The sequence below is a fragment of the Bubalus bubalis genome, chromosome 5 (genome assembly GCF_019923935.1).
Source record: "Bubalus bubalis isolate 160015118507 breed Murrah chromosome 5, NDDB_SH_1, whole genome shotgun sequence".
Lineage (NCBI taxonomy): Eukaryota > Metazoa > Chordata > Mammalia > Artiodactyla > Bovidae > Bubalus > Bubalus bubalis.
In genome coordinates, this window is record NC_059161.1 from 112802117 (window position 1) to 112824296 (window position 22180).

A 22180-nucleotide genomic window follows, 5' to 3' on the forward strand; every position below is an offset into this window, starting at 1 on the left:
CCCACATGTGAGGGACACGTGGGTTTTGAGTCACTTGCCCTGATGTTACAGGGAAGTAGAGGTGTCCTTGCTATCGACTTCTATGCGTGTTTGTGCTCCAGCAGTGCAGAGAGTAACCTCCCAAGAAACCCTCTGACCTGGAGTGGGAAGAGCCACTGGATAGTGAAATAAATACTCAAGAATGTGCATACACATACAAGTAGGGCATGATCGGAGGTCTCTATCTGAAAGGTGTGCTCAGAAAGCTCTCAAGGGACCGACCCACAGAGGTCCCGAAAGAGTAACAATCTGTGATCATATCAAATTGTTGTTGTTGTTCAGTCGCTAAGTTGTGTCTGACTCTTTGTGACCCCAGGGACTGCAGCATGCAGGTTTCCCTGTCCTTCACTGTCTTCTGGAGTTTGCTCAGATTCATGTCCGTTGAGTCAGTGATGCCATCCACCCACCTCATCCTCTGTCACCCCCTTCTTCTTCTGCCCTCAATCTTTCCCAGCGTCAGGGTCTTTTCCAATACTGGTGTCTAAAGACAGTATCTTCCCTATCTTTTTCACTTGGAGCTTACGCTTGATGCTCACAGGAGCACTGGCTCACTGGGCGTCCTGAAGTTAAGTCCAGAAATCCTTGAACTTTGTTGGGTTGTCAAAGACCAAGACCCATGAATGTGGTCAACCTGGTTTCCTGTCCGCTGGCCTGACTGTGGCCCCATCTTGCTTTCACTCCCCGCTCTTCCCCTTCTCAGCTTAGCTTTCTGTGTGCTTTGTTGTCGTTTAGTTGCTAAGTCATGTCTATCCGACTCTTTGGTGACCCCATGGATTGTAGTCTACCAGGCTCCTCTGTCCGTGGGATTTCCCAGGCAAAAATACCGGAGTGGGTTGCCATTTCCTTTTCTAGGGGATCTTCTGACCCAGGGATTGAACCCACATCGCCTGCATGGCAGGCAGATTCTTTACCACTGAACCATCAAGGAAGTCCTCTATGTGCTTAGGGATGCATTTTTAAAAAAACATTTGTCTAAGTTAAAAATACTTAAGAGGGTCAAACTGCTCAGAGGGAAGAGGAAACCCCTCTCAAATTGTAGTTCAGAGATCTCTTTGGATTACAAGAGTGAATATTTTAGATCAAATCTTGCTCAATGAGCTTAGAACTGTGTTAACAGTTGGGGACCTGGGGTGAATCCACGCTGTAGGTGTCCTAATGGTCAGGCCACCTCTTAAAGTTGGGGTGGTGGATAGTGGCTTAGCTGATGTAGGGCCACAGCCTGGGAGGGATGGGGACAAGGTGGCCAGAAAGGAGGAGTGGAGGAAGGGAGGAAGAGAAGGTGTGGCTACAGAGATCCTGTTTTCATGCAAATGTTGATTTTGTGGGAAGAGGCACTCCCAGGCAGAGCTGGCACCCAGAGTCCCAGGCTGCACCCATCAGAGCTGCCGCTCTCCTAAAGGCTGAGCATTTGAGAAGCATCTGTGAAATGTCTTGGGGCCAAGAGTGCACAGTGTGAAGCTCTGGCTTAAAGCACAGTCACCCGCCCACTGGGACTTGGGCTCCAGAGCTGAGCAACCTGCCAGGATACACGGCATCTCCCCATCACGCTTCCAGAGTGCTCAAAATCTCAGTGTTGCTTGAGGACCCTGCTGTGGGAGCTACCACCTTCTACTAAAGGGAGGCAGTATCCTTCCAAATCCTTAGGAAGAAGCCCCCAGGGGTGGGGGTGCCGCGTCTGTACCCCCTTCTCCCTGCAGCATGCTCTTTAGACACGAGATGAATTATTTTCGGGAGGTCCTCGCTGGCTATTTGTGACCAGGAAAGTCCCTGCTGTACATTTGTTGACAGGCAATGAAGTGTTAACGCCCTCCCCTCACCACATTCCTGCTCAGTTCACTGCTCTCCCCTCCCCTGAAATCCCCCTGCCTCCGCAGTGGCCATCTCTCTGCTTCACGCGCTGCCACCTTTTCAGGAGGCACTCCTCCGCTGTTCTAGTACTTTCTTGAGGATGCTACACTGGGGTGTCTGGGAAAGCCATTGGCTTGGATTGTTGTATGAAAGGCAGTGTTTTACACTTTCCAGACTTCTTTTGCAGACTTTGTTCCTTTTTAATTCGATCCTCACAACATACGGTAATTTCTACCTATTTAATTCAGGATTTCCTCCCTCCTCTCTCTCCTACCACCAACTCCCCCCGCCCTCGGCAGTGATTTCCACAGCAAACTTGGAGAGGCTGCTTGCTTGTCAGGGGACCCTCTGCTCACAGAATCGCCTGCAAGTATTTACTTCACTGCAGAGATACACCAGATCAGTGGGGGAAAGTTTCTACCAATCTCCTAATTCCACCGTAATCAGCAAGTGCTATTAAAACTCTCTGTTGCCATTTTCCATGGACTCGTTCTCGACTTCTATCACAGTGCCTAGTACAAGGCATGTTTCCAGTCAGTATCTGTCAGATGAATGAATGCCTCAATGAAAGAATGCTTTTTGTGACAAATATGTTTCATGATCCCATAATGAGACAGGACATGTTCAAGAAATATCCAAAGTGACCGTCACATGGTTTGAGTAGCATATAGTCCAGCCACCAAGCACGCATGTCTAGAACCTATGCTGGTCAATATAGTAACCACTAGCCAATGTGGCTATGTAAATTTAAATTAACTAAAATGAACTAAAATTTTAAAAGTCAGTTCCTCAGTCACACAGGCCACGTTTCCAAAGTTTGTAGCCACCCAGGGCTAGTGGCTTCTGCATCGCGCAGTGTAGATTGGAGAATGGTTTCCTGTAGCGGAAAGTTTTCCTAGACAGTGCTGGTCTGAAGGACCAAATGCAAGAGTTCAATGTCTTTCTACATTGAAGGATCATAGGTTTTATATAAATGCTCTTTGTTTGTTAATTATTCTTTTTTTTAGAATGTTATGAACACTGTATTTTGGCTGTTCTGGGTCTGCGTTGTGGTGTGTGGGCTTCTCTTGTTGAGGAGTATCAGCCCTGGAGGACATGGGCTCAGCAGTTGTGCTGTGCAGATTTAGTAGCCCCATGGCCTGTGGGATCTTACTTCCCGGACCAGGGATCGAACTTGTGTTCTTTGCATTGGAAGATGGGCTCTTAACCACTGGACCACCAGGGAAGTCCCTGTTTCTTAATTATGAGTTTATCACAAAACTGAGGTTGAAGAGCATACGTATCTATTGCTCCTTTCCACAATCTTTAACACTTTTCAGAAAGTCCTTCAGGACATTGTCTCGTGTTTTATGTGGTCTGTTCATAAAATTCCCTTTTTCAGTTTATAAGAATATTTGTCTACCAGAAGAAAATGCTGTAAATATTTGTAACAGCATTGTTTAAAACCAGGCAAAAAAAGGGAGAAAAAACAATTTGGGGGAACAAGTTGACATAAAAGTGGTTTTATATATATATAAAAGGAAAAACACACTCAGGCTAGAAGACCTGAAACCTTTGTTGGTTCAGGATTAGAAGGAGCAAGGTGACCACAGGTTCCAAGGAGGGCAAAGTTGACATCACTGGCTTTAGCCTTTTCATAAGAATCACCCAGCCCCACAGAACGTGGGACACCCCATTGGTGCAGAAACCCAAGCTGAAGTCACAGCACCAGAACTGACAGCTGTCGACAGTGGACCCTGGAGTGAAGGGATCCAAGCAGGGAGAGGAGCCCAGAGGCTTTTTAATGAGGTTTGGACACGTCCTCATGGCTTCACCACCTTGGAGGGTGGTTTCCTATTTCCCGTAAGGTTTTGGAACGTCAAGGATTAAGCTTCACAGCCATCATGACTCCTGTCCTTGGGACAGACAGAGAGGCCTGGCTCCTACAGGGTAAGGCTGGTTCCTCCTGAAGCTTCCAAGAATCAAACACTAAGTACCTTTTATAGAGAGAGTAACCAAATCAGTCCCAAGGCCCTAGGAACTGTCAGGGGGCTTCAGCTGGGGTTTCTGCTCAACCAGCTTTACTGAGACTGACAAAGGAAATACCACCACGTAACCCCACGGAGATGTTTTCATTGCAAGCCCTTGGCAGGACTTGTTCACAAAATATCTGCTTTTCCTATAGATGGACGCTGAGAGACAGGAGGCCCGGGGCCAGAATGCCTGGGCTTGGCACTCAAGTCACATGAGGATGAAGGCCAACCCAGTGGGTGACGGCATTGAGGGTGGCTGCCAGCCGAGAGGCCAGCTGTGTACCGGAGACAGAGTCTGAGCTCCGAGAGGGGCGATGCTTGGCTTCTTGTGTGGGGAGCAGGCTGTCCTCGGATCCCCTCACCTCATCTCAGAGGGGACGGTGGGGATGGTGAGCAGAGGGTCCATGGAGCTGAGGCACACATTGCCATCTCTGAGTTACTCGCAGGTGGGGCGGCCCCACAGTGCATCAGCCAAACCGCGATAATTTTGAGAGTGAAAGGAGGCATTATTAAGCATTTTCTGGAACAAAAGCCATCAACTGGGACAGTCCCAGACAAACAGGGCAGTCAGATCCATCTGCTAATCAATGATAGGCATCTTGCTCTTACCTAGTTCAGTCTTCTGTGTTTTGATAAAGATACAGGGCTTCCCTGGTGGCTCCATAGTAAAGAATTTGCTGGCCAATGCAGGAGACCCGGGTTCGATCACTGGGTTGGGAAGATCCCCTGGGGAAAGGAATGACTACCCACTCCAGTATTCTTGCCTGGGAAATCCCATGGACAGAGGAGCCTGGCAGGCTACAGTCCATGGGGTCACAAAAGAGTGGGATACGACTTAGCGACTAAAGAACAAACAAAAGAAACAGGCCTAGAGAAATGAAGTGCTTTTCCTATCTTAGAACCTGTGAATTAGAATAAGAAGGTTAAGCTTGGGGAGTGCTTATAATGTGCCAGGCATCAGTTAGAATGTCTTGTCATCGTCTCTATCTCACCAAAAAAGAAACTGTGGCAAAGAGAGATGGAAGAATTTGCCTGAAGTCACAGGACTGACAATCCTAAAGGAAATCAACCCTAAATATTCATTGGAAGGACTGAAGCTGAAGCTCCAATACTTTGACCACCTGAAGTGAAGAGCTGACTCATTGGAAAAGATGCTGATGCTGCGAAAAACGGAGGGCAGGAGGAGGGGGCAAAAGAGGATGAAATGGTTGGATGGCATCACTGACTCAATGGACATGAATTTGAGCAAACTCTGGGAAATAGTGAGCTCCCCTGGTGGCTCAGTTGGTACATAATCTGCCTGCAATGCGGGAAACCTGGGTTTGATTCCTGGGTTGGGAAGATCCCCTGGAGAAGGGGATAGGTACCCACTCCAGTGTTCTGGCCTGGAGAATTTCATGGACAGAGGAGCCTAGCAGGCTACAATCCATGGAGTTGCAAAGAGTTGGACATGACTGAGTGACTTTCACTTTCTTTCTGGGAAATAATGGAGGACAGAGCCTGGCATGCTGCAGTCCATGGGATCACAAAGAGTCAGACACAACTTAGTGACTGAATAACAGCATCTCAGGACTGACAAGTGGTGTCAGAAACCGAATCTCAAAGGGGACGGCATGGTTCTGCTCAGAGCAGGGACACAGTGAGGAGCCCCTCACCTCAACTCGTGCTCAGCCGGACACTTTGCAGTCATTTCTGTCATTGTGTTCATTTGACGGGTGAGGAAGCCAAGGTGTCTGAAAGCTTGAATAACGTCTACAGAAAACATGAAGAAAATCCATCCACGTGGGATTTGCTGTCTGGAGAGACGGAATATCAGCGTACGAAAAACTACCATATCCAGAAAGAGTTAAAAAAAAATAAAATCGATGTGACAAGGCAGTCTAGAATAAAGTATTGAATCGGAGATGAGTCAGAAAGTACTACAGGGACTTCCCTGGTGGCCTAGTGGTTAAGACTTCACCTTCTAGTGCAGGAGGTTCGGGCTTGATCCCTGGTCAGGGAGCTAAAATCCTACATGCCTCTGGGCAAAAAACCAAAGCATAAAGCAGAAGCAATATTGTAACAAATGATCCACTTAAAAAAAATCTTAAAAAAAAAAAAAAAGTACTACAAATTTCAGCAGAGTGAGAGCTTACTGCAGGGGACTGCAGGAGGGTGAAACTTCCTAGAGGAGGTGATGGAACTCCAGGTGTTCTGGAAGGTCCCCTCCACCCACCTTGGGCTCTACCTGTTCCAGGAGGGCCTCCCCTGAGCCTTTACTCACTGCCCCCTACCCACCGACATGAGCCCCTGTACCCATATCAGCCTTCTCCCCAGACTAAGCACCTTGGGCTCATTTATCTTTGCATCCCCTGGACCAAATGCTGGCATGGAGTATGTCCTCCAGAAAGGTTTGGTGAAGAGCTGAGATTCAGTGAGCCAAAGGGGATGAGGAAGGCAGCTCTGTGGGATGTCTGTATTGAGCAAAGGGACAGGAAAGCTGGTATTCACAAAGGTGTTTTGTTGTTGTTCAGTTGCCCGGTTGTGTCCTACTCTTTGGCGACCTCATGGACTGTAGCCCACCAGGCTCTTCTGTCCATGGGATTTCCCATGGCAAGAATACTGGAGTGGGTTGCCATTTCCTTCTCTAGGGGATCTTCCCGGCCCAGCGATCAAACCCATGTCTCCTGCATTGGCAGGCGGATTCTTTACGAGCCACCTGTAAAGCCCATATGTTTGCAGACACCCAAAGAACAATCCAGAAATGTGTATTATAGAGACATCTACAGGACAAGAGTGCTGGGAAGAAACAGGTAAGAGGTCTTATTTGAAGAGAAACCATTTAATAAGGACATTAAAATGCAGCAAAAGAAATGAGAAAGGCAAGAAGGAATAGAGGGGACAAATGGAGTGGAGGAGCAGAGGATAGCCAACCTAAGAGGTGGGCAGAGACAGGGCGGGGGCATCTGAGCCAGCCCAGAAGACAGGCTCCGTGGGCACCTCCTCTGGTCACTTGCATTCTCCTGTGCCTGCAGCAACCTGGTAACCGTATGCCCTGGGACCACAGAAGGACTAGACACCTTGGGTAGAGTGACCCATGCAGATGTGAAAGTTAGAGATCCTGCACAGTCAGGATGGGATAGGCCTAAGGTCACCCAGTGTGGCTTCCTGGGCACGAGTCACCAAGAGGAAACAGCCATGAAGAACCAAGAAATGGATCCGGGCTCTTCTTTGCCCAGTGCCCTGAGGGAAGTGAAGTCAAAAGGGGTCTTGTGCTAGGACCCGGGTCTCCATCAAGGTGAAGTGGACTCCTCTCTCTCTCTGGACAGGGCCAGCGGGGCTCATGGACATTGACAGCCTGCTCCTTGAGGCTGGTTTTGTTTTTGTCCTCCTGCCAGGACGCTCCCTGGGTGTAGCTGAAAGAACAGAGCAAAGGGCCCCTGTGTGCTTGTTTCCTCCTGGGCTTCCTGTGATTATGAGGGCACCCGTTGCCATGGAAACCATCACATGAGGACATCAGCGGATAATATCACAGCTTCTAGGAAAAGGACCTCAAGTCCTTGTCGGGGGTGGCGGGTTGGGGGAATGGTCAGTGGCTTCATGTTTAAACATGAACAAGAAATGGTCATGGGGTGTGGCTGGCTAGAAAAAATGGACAAGCCTGGGTGCAAGGCTTAATGTCTCATGGCCAAGAGCGAGTGGGAAGGCTGGCTGGTGGCAGCGGCACTGGCGGTGGGGAGCGAGGCTCTCGGTGTTTTTCATCGTGCTCTGGGGTTCCCATCATGCTCTGGGGTTCTTATCCATCCGAAAAATCTTTTGCACACCTACTAGGTGTGCCAGGAACTGTGCAAGCTGCTAGATGCAAGCAGTGATTACGGTAGACGTGGTCTCTCTCTTTGGGCTGCTTCTCTTGGTCTTTGAGAGAAAGGATGAGAAAGGTCTCAGGACTCCTAGAATTGGAAAAGCTCCTAAGGGTACACACTGCCTACATTTCCTCCTCTCCCCGAGTTTGCAAACAATGGCAGAAAGTGTCATCACCGCTGGTAGACTGAGAGTCTGCTTCCCCCTGGGGGAGCCCATCGTTTCAGATCAGAGCTGCCTCTGCCCCCTCTTCCCTGGTCATCACAGACCAGACTGAGATCCTCTTGGTCCAGCTACCAGGCCAGAGCCACGAAGACCAAGCCCAAGGGGACCATGTCCCTTCTCCCTGGCTGTTCCATCACCCCCACGGTGGGGGAATTCGGACGCCTCGAGGAAATACTGCAGCCACCCCCACCAGGCTGCTGCTTCCAAGCTTTCAGCTTTCTGTGGTCAGGGCACTGCAGCCATTCATCATCGTCAAAGAGCATTAAACGTTCAGTGGAAGACAGTTAAAATTTTCCAGGAACCAAGAGGTTAGGTAATTTGCCCGAAGTTGCACAGCCAATAAAAGCCCGCGTTGTCGCAGCTGGCACACTGTGCCTTTTATTGAAACAGACTTTACAGCATCACACTATGGAGTGAAGAGAGTGGTGAAGTGGTTTGCTTCCTTTACCCATTCACCTCTGACCTCTCCTGCAGCAAACCTGCTCAGGGATCCTCTGGGGGACAAGGCTGCTCCCAGCCCATCCAGATCCTCAACTGTCCTCTTGTGCCACCACCTCCACAGTCAGAAAAACGCACTCCAGGGCAGGGAAAACATTCTGATATATAACCACCCATGTGGTGCCATAGGGGCACCAGGGCATCAACCTCTTGTCTTGGAGCTGAGTCTTGGAGGACCTGCTGTGCCAATCCTGACCTTTTAGTTCATCCCCAGGGCAGAAGAGAGCAGGAAGAGGTCAGAGCAGTGGCCTTCAGCCACCGATATGGAAGCTTCCAGTATTGTTAATGACGAGTGCAGCCACCGCTGTGCAGCCAGGCAGGATACAGTCCCAGTGCAAGCGATGAGCAGTGAAATCTACTGGGACCTTATGTCTGGTCCATTATCCAGGACGAATGCCTTCCTTACCAGCGTCTCCCGTGGCTTCTGTGGTTGTGTTTTGATGGTTGCCAGTTTCCTCTTCATCATCATCCCTTTGTACCTGGCAGGGCTTTATTTAACCCTTCCAGTCCATCAAAACTGGCAGAAGAACACAGGCTTGATTTCACGGGCTCCATCTAAGCTTTCCAACCAGGGTGAGCCCTCATATCCCACCCTCATGCTGCCCTGCCCCTTGGACACGTTGAGGTCCACCTCTGTGATGAGGTCACTCTTTATTATTGGAGAGGGGTGTGGTCCCTGGATTGTCAAATTATACACAGCAGATCATGGCTGGCCTTTTCGAGCTCCCCATTGTCATTGAGAAAAAGCAGCTTGAAGTGTGGCCAGACCCACTGTAAAGACACAGAAAGGTCAACATACTGTAAAATGTTCCCTTCTTGGAGCTCAGACTAACCTTCAATCCGCCTTCCTGTTAGTTTCCACATTCAGCACTTTTCTTCTTTTCAGCAGTAGACTCGTTCTCCGTGGGAGGAGATTTTCACTTTGATCTTTAGAGATGCCCTTTAAATGTGGTTATGGTCAAAAAAGTGACTGTGAAAACTCAATGTCAACAGGCAAAGGTAGAGACCCACGGGAGACGTGGAAAAGCCTCTAATGGGAGACTATGATTAACAGGGGCCTCCGGCTCTGGATTCTGTTACGTGGCCTGCCTGTATGGAACGCCGAGCCCCTCTCCTCTGAACGCACTTAGGTTCATTCCCTTAATTTATTAAACTCCATTAAATAAAGTACTTTCATCTGCAAAGGATTCCAATTCCATCTTCTAAGAACTTGGCTGACTGCCTTTCGCCGGGCCAGTCATAGCAGAAGCCCCCACTTCCCCAGTTAGTGAAGATTTAAGTGACAAGGTGGCTGGTGGAGGACTGGAGATGGGGGTAGGGATGGGATTAGAGATTTCAATAAGCTACTTTAAAAATCAGCCTGGCACTCTGAGTTTCCAGGGGCATTTTGGCTATGCGACACAACCCAGGATGGGGCGAGACCGAGTTGCCAAACTGGGAACAGTTTGAGGAAGAGCTTTGCAGTTGGGCTACAGATTGGAGAATCGCTAGTTGAAGGATCTAAGGCAAGCGCTGAGCCTCTGGACACTTGGGTTTCTTTTCAATAATGGGAAGATCCTAACATCCTCGGGCTTCCCAGGTGGCGCTAGTGGTCAAGAACCTGCCTGCCAAGGCAGGAGACACAAGAGACGTGGGTTTGATCCCTGGGTTGGGAAGATTCCCCTGAAAAAAGGAAATGGCAACCCACTCCAGTATTCTTGCCCAGGAAATTCCATGGACAGAGGAGCCTGGCTGGGGTTGCAAAGAATCGGACACAACTGAGCGCGCGTGCATACGTATCATAGTTAATTTACTCAGCTGCCTTGGGTCTTAGATGCAGCATGCAACATTTTTCACTGTGGTGTGCGAACTTCTCTCTAGTTGTGGTGTGTGGGCTTAGTTGCCTCGTGACATGTGGGATCTTAATTCTCCAACCAGGGATTGAACCCACATTCCCTGCATTGGAAGGTGGATGCTTAACCACTGGACCAACCAGGGAAGTTCCCTGCCACCTTCCACTTGTGGAGGTATCATAAAGTTTCCTTTGTGTTCCTAGGGAGGGGAATAGACATGGCCTCTTGGTGGGGAGTGGCCAAGATTGGAAATACTGCTGTGGCCGTTTTGGGGCAAAGACAACCTTCCTGACCTGAGTGGGAGCACCTGCACTGCTCTGTGCTAAAGAGCTTTCAGATCAATTTGAGTGATTGATCGATGTCTTCACCTTCTTCCTGATCCATCATTGCCAAACATGTGCCTCCTCTTCCCTTTCGCACCTGCCTTCCCTATATTGGAAAAAAATCAGTTAGAATCAGGCACAGGGCTGGCTGCTAAAAAGGAGGAGGAAGCCGAAGGTTTGAGCAATCTCATAGGAGCCATCTCTCCTGACACGTCAGCTGTGACTGTGCTGAGCATCGTCCACGGCCCCCCCACAACCCCCAGCCCCGCCCTGCCCTGCCCCCACACACACTGCTGCAGAGCCTGCTGGTTTCCAAAAACAGAGAAGCCAGAGGACTTTGCTCCCTGGAATCCTGTCTGCATTGTATATGCTCTCTGGCTGCCAGGAGAAGGGACTTTATGTCATTATGCAAAGAATGTAATAAAAAGCCACAACTCGTGGCTTCCTGTGGTGACCCAGGGATTAGCTCTCCAGAGGCCTGGTCTGGGAGTCTTGGACTCCTGGAGCAGAGGCAGCGAGCGGCAGGGAAGTCAGTCTGGTTGATTTTGACATCTTTTCAAATTGCCTCTAGCACAGCTTATCGGCCACCGAAAGTTGTCCTTACAAGACTTGGGGCAGCACCGGGGAGAGGTGGGCAGCGAACCAGTGTAGGGTTGGTTGGTCTGGGGCCCTGTCTTTTGGGTCATTCCCTGTGCTAGAAATAAACACTCAGCCTCATTATAAGAATCAGGGTCTCTTCCTTCTCTGACTCCATCTGGCCCATCGCTGTGGCTCCTGTGTGTCCTTCCTGCACATGGACTATAGCAGACACTTCTTTCCTGCCCTCCTGCAGAGAATAGGGGACATCTCACATCACCCTCTTCAGCCTTTGCTGGCTGCTCCAGAGGCTTTTCCCTCTCTGCCTCCATCTCTGCTAAGCTGTCTGGGGACGCAGTCCTCAGTTCATCACTAATGTCAGCCAGGCCGTCATGTGGCCAGGCTCTGACCACATCCCCCACCATCACTCAACTGATGTGAGCGTGGAAAATAAGCCTGGACTTAATCTAAGGAAAACAAATGGTGGGAGACACATCTGCTGGTATTTAAAAAAAAAAAAAGGAAAAGAGAAGAAACAAAATGTATACATGACAAATTCCGAAATAAGGGAAGTTTATTTATTTATGAATTCACAGTCATGCAGCCGGCATTCTTCTGATACTTACTGTAGGACTGATATAGGGACAGTGGGATGAGTGGGTGCTACTACTGCCCCTGTCTTTCGCAGGATGATTTCTGAGCCTCGTCTGTGCCTCCTAGAGGCCTGAATTCAGAAACTAGAAAGAGAGAGCAGACTGAGGCTGCAAGGAAACGATCTGATGGTTTGCATGGAGCAGAAGCACAGAGTAAGAAGTACGCTCTCTTCTCTAGAAGTCTGTGGAATCCACATTTCAAATCTGTTATCTCCAAACCTGCTCGTTTTGAACCTTAGACAGACTTGGTTGCTTTTAAGTAGCCAACACATTTGAGAAGGAGGTACCTCTCTGGTTTTATCTCCCTTCTCCAAACCGCATCTCCAACCCAGAGGTTCCCATGGCATTCCTATAGAATCTCTCAGCATTGTACTTCTTTTTGAATTTTTAAAAAATTTTATTTGTATTTATTTGGCTGTACGGGGGTCTTAGTTATGGCACGCGGGATCTTTTAGTCGTGGCACGCAAGATCTAGTTCCCTGACCAGTGATCGAACCTGGATCACCTGCACTGGGAGTGTGGAGTCTTAGCCATTGCACCACCAGGAAAGTCCCTAAAAACATTTTTTGTTTGTTTGTTTGCTATGTCCTAAGAACTTTAGTAACATGTCGGTTGCGTCTGACTCTTTTGCAACTCCTTAGACTGTAGCCTGACAGTCTCCTCTGTCCATGGAATTTCCCAGGCAAGAATACTAGAGTGGGTTGCTATTTCCTTTTCCAGGGGATCTTCTTGACTCAGGATTTGAACTCGTGTCTCCTGTATTTGGCAGGTGGATTCCTTACTACTGAGCCACCTGGGAGAACTTTAGACACTTGATTTAGGGAGTTCATTTATATTATCTCATTTTATACTTATTCTAAATCTGCCAGCTTAGGGACTGTTATTATCCCCATTCTACAGATGAGAAAATGACGTTTGTAAATTGTAAATGAATTGCACTGGGTGGTGTATTGGTGAGTAATTGATGGAACTTGGATTGGAACTCAAATCTCTGACTCGGGAGATCAGGCTCTAGGTATGTTTCAACAAACATAAGAGTTACCCTCAAAGAGGTGACAGTCTAACCGGGAGGTGGATGGTCGTGGTTCAGTGCCCGGACAGCAGATCTGAATTAGAATCCCAGGTCACATTCAGTTGCTGTGTCACCTGAGCTAGTTAGTTCACTTCTCTGAGTATCTATTTCCTCATCAGAAAAAAACAGAGGTGATAACAGCACATCCCCTATAGAATTGCAGGGAGAATTAAATTAGATCGCTCAAGGAAACATGCACTTAATAAATAATACGATAATCGTCTGCTACTTTGATCTCTCTTCTGTAATGAGATGTATTAGAAGTGATGTGTATTTAAGGCAAGCTTACCCAAATTGGATAAAAAGGAGAATCTGCAGCAAGACAAGTGCCCCCTGGCTGTGCATGTCTGCAGGCTCCCAGAGCCAGCAGGAGATCCTGGGAAGGAAGGCTGACATGGTTTGGTCAGCATTTTTACAGCCAGTATTACCATCCTGTTAGCTTGGAACTCAAGCTGCCGCGCCAAGACGTTTCCCTTGCCTGAGTGCCCTAGTAAATGGGTCAAGTAGGATACTGATGTGCTCGACTATTTCCCTATTTGGAGTCCAAGAGCCCTGTGCTTCCCTCTGGCTCTAGGATGCAGTAGTGAGGGGCCAGAGCATCCTGATGAACAGGCTTTTTGTTCCCAGCATGCTACAGAGAGAAGGCATGTGCTTCGTAGAATCCAGTTACTAAGCAGTTAAGGGCTGACTTCGCAGGGACAGTGATGGGGACCATGAGAGACCTCAGACTGAGGCCACACCTGGGATTAGGGCCCTGCCTTCTGTCCTTCCCACTAAAGGCAGTTTCCCTGCAGGGTGCTCTATGGCAACCTAGACTCAACAAGTCTTTGAAGAATCACTTGTCTCCCTCTGAATGAAGGGATCAGTGTCATTCCCAAGGTCAAATGGAGAACTGAAGGAACCCAGCCACTCTGAGAGTAGTGTGTGAACTTTCATGCTGATACTCTTTCTATATTCAGCCCATCCTCCCAGAGTTAAACATTTAGAAACCATCCCTCAGTATAAAAGAACAGAACACCAACTGTGGACTCATTCCTGTAAAGAGTTTTAAGTACTAGTAAAGACTTTCACCGGAGAAGGCAATGGCACCCCACTCCAGTACTCTTGCCTGGAAAATCCCATGGACGGAAGAGCCTGGTAGGCTGCAGTCCATGGGGTTGCTAAGGGTCGGACACGACTGAGCGACTTCACTTTCACTTTTCACTTTCATGCATTGGAGAAGGAAATGGCAGCCCACTCCAACGTTCTTGCCTGGAGAATCCCAGGGACAGGGGAGCCTGGTAGGCTGCCATCTCGGGGGTCGCAGAGAGTCGGACACGACTGAAGCGACTTAGCAACAGCAAAGACTTTCACATTGAAACTTTTATAAGCTTTAAGTATTTAAGTAAAAGTAAATGGCTTCTGAGCTTCCCTGGCGGCTCAGTGGTAAAGAACTCATGTGCCAATGTAGGAGACATAAGAGACGCAGGTTCAGTCCCTAGGTTGGGAAGATCCGCTGGAGAAGGGAATGGCTACCCACTCCAGTATTCTTGCCTGGAGAATTCCATGGACAGGGGAGCCTGGGGGGCTATATCCCATGTGGTCACAAAGAGTCAGACATGACTGAGAGACTATACAAGAAGCAACAACAAAAACAAACAAAACAGCTTCTAAGACATGGAGAAAATAGCAACAGCCACACACAGGTAATAAGTTACAAGCATGTCATTGATCCGTCTGCCTTCTCAGCTGAGAAAAGCAGCCCGTTGGTGCCCACACCCATCGGATCACCCCCAGGGACTTCTGGGACCCCCAGTGGGGACATGAAGCTGTAGCGCAATACGATGGCAGCCTCAGTCTACACTGTGCCCCTGTGGTGTCTTCCTGTTCTATGTCTGTCTCCCCGAAATGCACCTGCCACCCCCAAAGCAGTTTAGAGGAGACCTGCCATTGGCCACAGAGACTGTACTGCGGCTGTGGTCTCTGGACACCCTCAAAGCGCTCAGGCTTATTTTCTTTTAAGATTTTTTTTTTCCAGGTGGACCATTTTAAAGTCTCTATTGAATTTATTACAATATTGCTTCTGTTGTTTATGTTTTGGTTTTTTGGCCCTAGGTTTGAGGGATCTTAGCTCCTTGACCACAGATTGAACTCAGGCCCTCTGCAATGGAAGGCAAAGTCTTAACCGCTGGACCACCAGGAAGCCCCTGCACTCAGCCTCGTGTGGCAAAGCGCTGCTATTTCAGACGCAGATCACCCCAGCACTCATGCTCCACCTGAATCCCAAATCAGCTTGCCTGGGCCCTGGTCTCCCCACATGTATGATTGGCATTGATGGTCCTCATGTCCCCCCCTGCTTGTGTTCGGTTTTCTGATTCAGTCCAGGCCAGGCAAGGAATCATTCTCCTGCATTTTCTCTCTCTCCCAGCTTCTCCCAGTCACCAATTCTTTTCTACACACTGTGATGAAATTTGTTTAAAAAAGCCATTTCGCTATGAATGGTTGCAAACAGGTGTGTGTGTGTGTTTGTGTGCACACGCACACACGTGCACGCACACACATGTACGTCTACCCAAGCTGTATTCTCACTAGGCCTTTAAAAGTTCAAGTGAGTCAGAGGGCATTATTATCAGGGAAGGTTTCACAGAGTAAGGAAGATTTCATTCACCTACAAAATGGGTAGAATTGGATGTGCGCCCGGCCAAGAGGGCAAAGAAAGGATGCTCCGAGCACAAGGACTCACAGAGTCAGACACAGGAGGGCACTGAGGGCCTGTTTAGTGCAGCCGCGGGGACAGTGAGCCTGGGGCAGGGGCTGCGTGCAGAAGTCGTGAGCGGGGACCACAGATGGTGGGCAGCTGCGACGACCCCTAGTGCTGGGACCACAGCAGACAAGAACAGACTCGTGATGACTGATGTCACGGATGCTCTGGGAGGGTTCTGAGCTCTGGTTGTCTACAGCTTGAAAGGGAGCTGGCTCTGGCAGGGGAATGAGCAGGGTGAACTGGGTGAGGGGGCATATGCTGACAGAGGAAAGAGGCCGAAAGAGAAAAGCAGAGGAAATTGCTGGCAGGACTGGACAGAGGACAGGAGATATGTCCTGGAGTAAACCAGGGTCCTCTCCTCCCATGATGTGGCCCCTTGACTGGAGTTTTCTTTGTGAACTAAAGGAAACTTCTATTCCAAAATGAGTTTTAACCAGTTTTGTACCGTTTACCACACTGCACTTTGTTCTATAGAGTATTCTTTCTCATCTACTTGAGAGGTCTGTCCATGGTCAGCCTGTGGAAACCCTGGCTTGGTTTTATCTGTCCTCTGTTGCAACCTCTTTGCTGTGAATCCTGGTTTTGCCATCTGCTTGGTCTGCTGACTTGACAGCCCTGCTTCTCTGCTTCCTGACCTGCCCTCTGCAGGGATAATGATGCTAGGTGTCTTTCGCCCTTTACCAGAGCATCACTATCGCCAGTCCTGCCTCCCAGGCCTCTGTTATTCCTTCATTTTCTCCCTAACCCAGAGGAAAGGATACGGAAGAAATGCTTTAACTGGAAACTCCTATATTTGTGCATGATCAAGCATGCATGTGACCCACTCTCCATGGCCAAAGACAATGCCTGATTCCTTAGGTATATAGTCTCTTTCTGTAGCAGAACTAATGAATGTTTACCACCTCTATCACCAAAAGGGCATTTATAGTTTCTAGCTGGTAATGCATCCTGGCTTCTGGTGTAGAAAGAACCCCAGGAAGTTCATGGGCTCACACTCAGCCCTCTGCAAGATAACAATGCCACACTTTTCAACTTGGAACCACTATGTGCTTGGCTATCCGTACCCCTGGTTTGGGATGTGCAGTCAGGGCGGATCCTTAATTGAAAAGAACAATGGATAAAATAACCAACAGACAAATAGTTGCTGACAGACAGAAGCACAGCTTTCCTCTGAACATGGAACCAGGTATCTTTGTCTGCATGGAGAGTGGCTCACATGCATTCTTGATCATGCACAAATCTAGGAGTTTCCAATTAAAGCATTCGTTCCATCTCCTTTCCTCTGGGTTAGGGGAGAAGATGAAGAAATAATGGAAGCCAGGAGGCCTGGGAGGCAGGACCAGGGCTCGTGATGCTCTGGTAAGGGCCAAAAGACAACAAGCATCATTATCCCTGCAGAGGGCAGGTCAGGAAGGAGAGAAGCAGGTTGTCAAGTCAGCAGACAAAGCAGATGGCAAAACCAGGGTTCACAGCAAAGAGGTTGCAAGAGAAGACAGCATGGCATAGGACAGCTGGTGGAAATTGAAGGAACCCAGCTGATTTCAGGTCTGAGTCAAGGGACCCCCTTGTCCTTTCCAGACTCTGCCAGCAGCTCAGCTTTGAAACTGCCGTCTCTGGCCATGTCTATACTCTGCAAAGCCTCCTGTGCGGGAGCAGACTTCCTGGACTGTGTTCCAGTAATTCTTCCCTGATCCCAGCCGGAAACAGCCACAGAAGAGCCTTTCCCTTTGAAGTATGGCTATCCTCCTGCTGGGGTTGAGAATGGCCCTGGGAGAAAGTTAGCTGGTAGAGTGGATTGTAATTTTATAGGTCTGGGGGCAAAAGTGTCATAGGGCTGCCACAGCAAAATGCCACTGACAGGGTTCATGCAATAGCAATGTATTTTTTTTCTCACAGTTCTGGAAGCTGAAAGTCCCAAGTTGGGGTGCTGGCAGGTTATGAGGTCTCTCTCCTTGGCTTGCAGATGGCTGCCTTCTTGCTGTTTCTCCACTTGGTGGTCCTGCCGTGCCTACCATTCCCGGTGTCCCCTGTGTGTCCAGATACTCTCTTCTTCTTCTTTTTTTTTTATTTGCATAGAAAAAATTTTTATTAAAAAAATTTTTTTTCAAACTTTAAACTTTCTGTTTTGGGGTATGGCCGATTAACAATGTTATTATAGTTTCAGGTGAACAGTGAAGGGACTCAGCCATACATATACATGTATCCATTCTCCCCCAAATTCCCCTCCCATCTAGGCTGCCATATAACATTGAGCAGAGTTCCATGTGCTATACAGTAGGTCTTTGTTCATTACCCATTTTGAATTTAGCAGTGTGTATGTGATGTTTCCAAACTCCATAACTATCCCTTCCACCTGGCAATGATAAATTGGTTTTCGAAGTCTTCGAGTCTCTTTTCTGTTTTGTAAGCAAGTTCATTTGTATCATTTCTTTTTAGATTTCACATATACGGGATGTCATATGATATTTTTCCTTCTCTGTCTGATATTTCACTCAGTATTACACTCTCTAGGTCCATCCATGTTGCTGCAAATGGCATTATTTCCTTCTTTTTAATGGCTGAGGAATATTCCATTGTATATATGGAGCACATCTTATCTATTCCTCTGTCCATGGACATTAGATTGTTTCCATGTCTTGCTATTGTAAGCAGTGCTGCAATGAACACTGAGGTGCATGTATCCTTTTGCATCATGTTTTTCTCCAGACACATGCCCAGGAATAGGATTGCATCACATTCATTTTCATGATAGTGCTATTTTCAGTTTTTTAAGGAACCTCCATACTGGTCTCCATAGTGACTGTACCAATTTACATTCCCAGCCATATTGAATTAGGACCCACCCAAAGGGCCTTGTTTCAACTCAGTCATCTCTTTAAACATCTTATCTCCAAACACAGGTTCTTAGGAACTGGGGTTAGCGTGTCAACATACAAATTTTAAGGGAACAGTTCAGACCTTATCAGATCTGAGAGAGACCTGCTGGCCTAAGAGAACCTTTATTTGAAACTGATAACCATCAAAGGTAACTTTATTGGGTGTCACTATGTACCAGCGACAGTTCCGGGCATTTCTCCCATAATATTACATCTCATCTCCAAGATTACAGATTGCATAATTACAGATGATATCGATTATAATTAATCCTAGATTATAGACTGTGACCTCCTTTTCTGAAGTGCGATCAACTTAATTTGGTGGAACTGTGTGACCTAGTGACCACCACACCCCAGGCCATGACCTGGTCCCTGTGATCTGCTGTGACCGGGATGGAGGGGAGAGTTTCATTACCCTGCTCTGCTTGGTAGATGTCTGGAAAGTGCGACGCTGCCTTTCTCCATCTGTCATCTCCCCCGTCCCAGCAGGTGATGGGATAGCACATGTGGGAAGTACAGCCTTGACGCCGCCCCCCACAACATCCACAGAGCTGAGACTCCACCCTCTTTCTTGGGTGGGCAGAATCATCCCACTTAAGACTGGAAACTGTCATCTCAAGGAGTCAGACAGGAAGGGATGATGAAGCACTCTGTGCCAGGGAAGCAGGCAGTCCCCTACCCGGATCTCTGATATGTAAGAAGCTCAGCACATCCTGGAGCACCTCTAAACAAACAAGCTAGACACCTGTACCAAGGTCTTCTCATTTAATCACCCATCACCTCTGAAAAAGCTATTCTTATGCCTGTTTACAGAGAAGGAAACCGAAATGAGAGGGGCCCCACCCTTCCCCTGTGTGACCTTGAGCCACATACTTAACCTCTCCGGGTGGGTCTCACTGGCCTCACCTATAAGAGCAATGCTCCCTCTCATATGCCCTGTAGCTTGGCGGCTTCCTGGCCAGGAAGGGGCATTTCCATCTATCTGTTTCAAGCACCACTCCAACATGACATGTGTGTACTGTGTAACCATTCTTCTTGGCCTCAGCCTCCCCACCCTCCTTTCTGGGGGTCCCAGCCTACAGAACCAACGGAGGAACACACTCCTAGGGGTCCCCATTCCACGGCCCAGACTCCCTCCTCACCCAGGGTCATCTGCAAAGAACACATCAAGCTTGCATAATTGTGGGCCAGCCCGCCGGTTCCCAGGGAGGGTGGTGAAGAGTGACACTGGCTAAAGAGTGACCTGGGGCTCTGTGTCCTTCTCTGCCCTCCAGGAGGCTTTGTCGGTGGTGAGCGACGACCAGTCCCTCTTCGACTCCGCGTACGGAGCGGCGGCCCACCTCCCCAAGGCCGACATGACCGCCTCCGGGAGCCCCGACTACGGCCAGCCCCACAAGATCAACCCCCTCCCCCCACAGCAGGAGTGGATGAACCAGCCGGTGAGGGTCAACGTCAAGCGCGAGTACGACCACATGAACGGGTCCAGGTAAGCCCGCTGGACCCGTGCTGCCGGGATGGGGCCGGAGGAGGCTGGAGGCCTGGGGCTGAGTCAGAGATCTGGCGGGAAGTGTGTTTGTGGCAGACGGAGCTCTGGTGCTGGGCCGGGCGACTGAGCCAGGCTTAGTGAGCTGGGGTGAGAGGGCTCCTTGGGGTGGGGCGGCACAGAGCCAGGAAGGCCTCTGGTTCTCTGGGCCCCAAAGCAGCCCTCAGGCCCACGACACTAACAGACACTTTTGTAACACCTGCTTTATGTCAGGCCCAGGCACCGCCCCTCTTGGGGATAATTCAGTAATAAGATACTCTTCTGTTTCTTGTTGAAGATACTTGACCTCTCTGGGTGGGTCTCATCAGAGCAAAGATCAGCAAACCATCCTTCGATTTAAAGTCTAGGATGATGACAAAGATGAACAAATCTGAGGGCTCCCTGTTCGAGGGAGGGCACACTTGGAAAGTGGGTTGGGACTCGGTGCTGCCCAGGGCTGGTAAGACTTTGATCATAGAGATGGACAGGAGAGGACCGCAGAGAGGGAGAGCACACCAGGGGGCCGGGGGGCCCAGGCTGGAGTCCTGGCTCTGCCTGTGGACCAGTCACTGCTCCCTCTGAGGACCAGCTGCCTCCTTTCTGCACGGCTGGAGCATCAGTTTCCCATAGGCTCGTTAAGAGGGTCGACCCTGATACTGTAGAAGTGTCCCAGGGCAGGGCCTAGGAAGTGACCCATCCCAGGACTCAGAAAGTGCTGGCTATCCTGAGGGTGACTATCACGAGTGAAGTTTGAAAGCTGAGAAAATGTTAGTCTAGTTCACGAAACATCAGGCAAGCACAGGGAGATAAAAACAGAGACCAAGGGAGCCCTGATTGGCTGGCTAAGAAAACAGGGAATTTATTCCACCTGCAGATGCCGATTTGACATGACATTTGAACATCATCAGACCTGTGACTGAACACTTGAAAGCTGGGCATCATTGTATACAGAGAGTGGGGAGGGGAGAGTCAGAAAGATAAGAAGTTAGTGAAATATTCCAGGTAGAAAATTACAAAATTCTGAACTAGAGTCATGGCACTGATTGTGGAAACGAAAAGGGGAAGACACATGAGGGACATATCAAGGGGATAATTAACAGGACTCAGGTTGATAAATATTGCACTGGGGGCAGGGGGTGGGGTGGGAAGGGGGTTTGTGCGAGGAAAGAATCGAAGATTAGCAAAGGTTGGGTGTTTTCCAAGAAGGACGGTGCCAGTGGCACCCAGAGGGGTGGGAGGAGGAAAAGCTTTGAGAAAGGATGTCAGCACCCTGTGAGATGCATCAGGAGCCATCAGTAAGTAGGACATCAGATAAACACGTCTATGAGTTACTGGAAACAGATCAGATACTACTAGGGGATGCAGTTGGAATTTAGACTGGGCATCATCACTACAGAGTTCTACCTGTGCTGGCAGATGAGGTCCAGGAGCAGACAAGACTAGAGAAAGCAGGAGAAGGGGGTGCTCATGTGGTGGGCACCCCCCCAGAAGGTCCTGGTCTCAGAGCTGCCTGTGAATACACCTGGCCCCACCACACTACAACCCCACTAACCAACACCAGCCCCTGGGACAGCCACCTTGCTGGCATAGAGGATTTCAGGGAGGCTTAGGGGTTCTCGGAGAAGGCAATGGCACCCCACTCCAGTACTCTTGCCTGGAAAATCCCATGGGTGGAGGAGCCTGGTGGGCTGCAATCCATGGGGTTGCAAAGAGTCGGACACAACTGAGTGACTTCACTTTCATGCATTGGAGAAGGAAATGGCAGCCCACTCCAACGTTCTTGCCTGGAGAATCCCAGGGACAGGGGAGCCTGGTGGGCTGCCGTCTATGGCGTCGCACAGAGTCAGACACGACTGAAGTGACTTAGCAGTAGGGGTTCTGAGCCAGGAGCCTGTCTGGTGAGTCCCTCCACAGAGATAACGAGGGTACTGACTCACTCTCTGTGGAAGGAAGTCAGAGTTTGTCAATCTTTCCACATCACCATTTGCTCTCTATCTGCCTCCCATGAGGTCCATATTGTATTTACATCTTGACCTAGAGAGGCCTGGCATGCTGCAGTCCATGTGCTCACAAAGAGTCGGACACAACTTAGCGACTGAACAACTAGAGAGGCATATTGGG

At 49.1% G+C, this 22180-nt stretch overlaps 1 protein-coding gene across 2 annotated transcripts in view; it reads left to right on the forward strand.

Annotated features, from left to right (window-relative positions):
- FLI1 (Fli-1 proto-oncogene, ETS transcription factor) overlaps window positions 1–22180 on the forward strand; it is a 133828-nt gene that overhangs the window by 50037 nt on the left and 61611 nt on the right. For both annotated transcript variants that reach the window (XM_006072380.4, XM_025286401.3), the window contains exon 2: window positions 19812–20023. In XM_006072380.4, the coding sequence (XP_006072442.1) occupies window positions 19812–20023 (212 nt within the window). The remainder of the gene's footprint in view (window positions 1–19811; window positions 20024–22180) is intronic.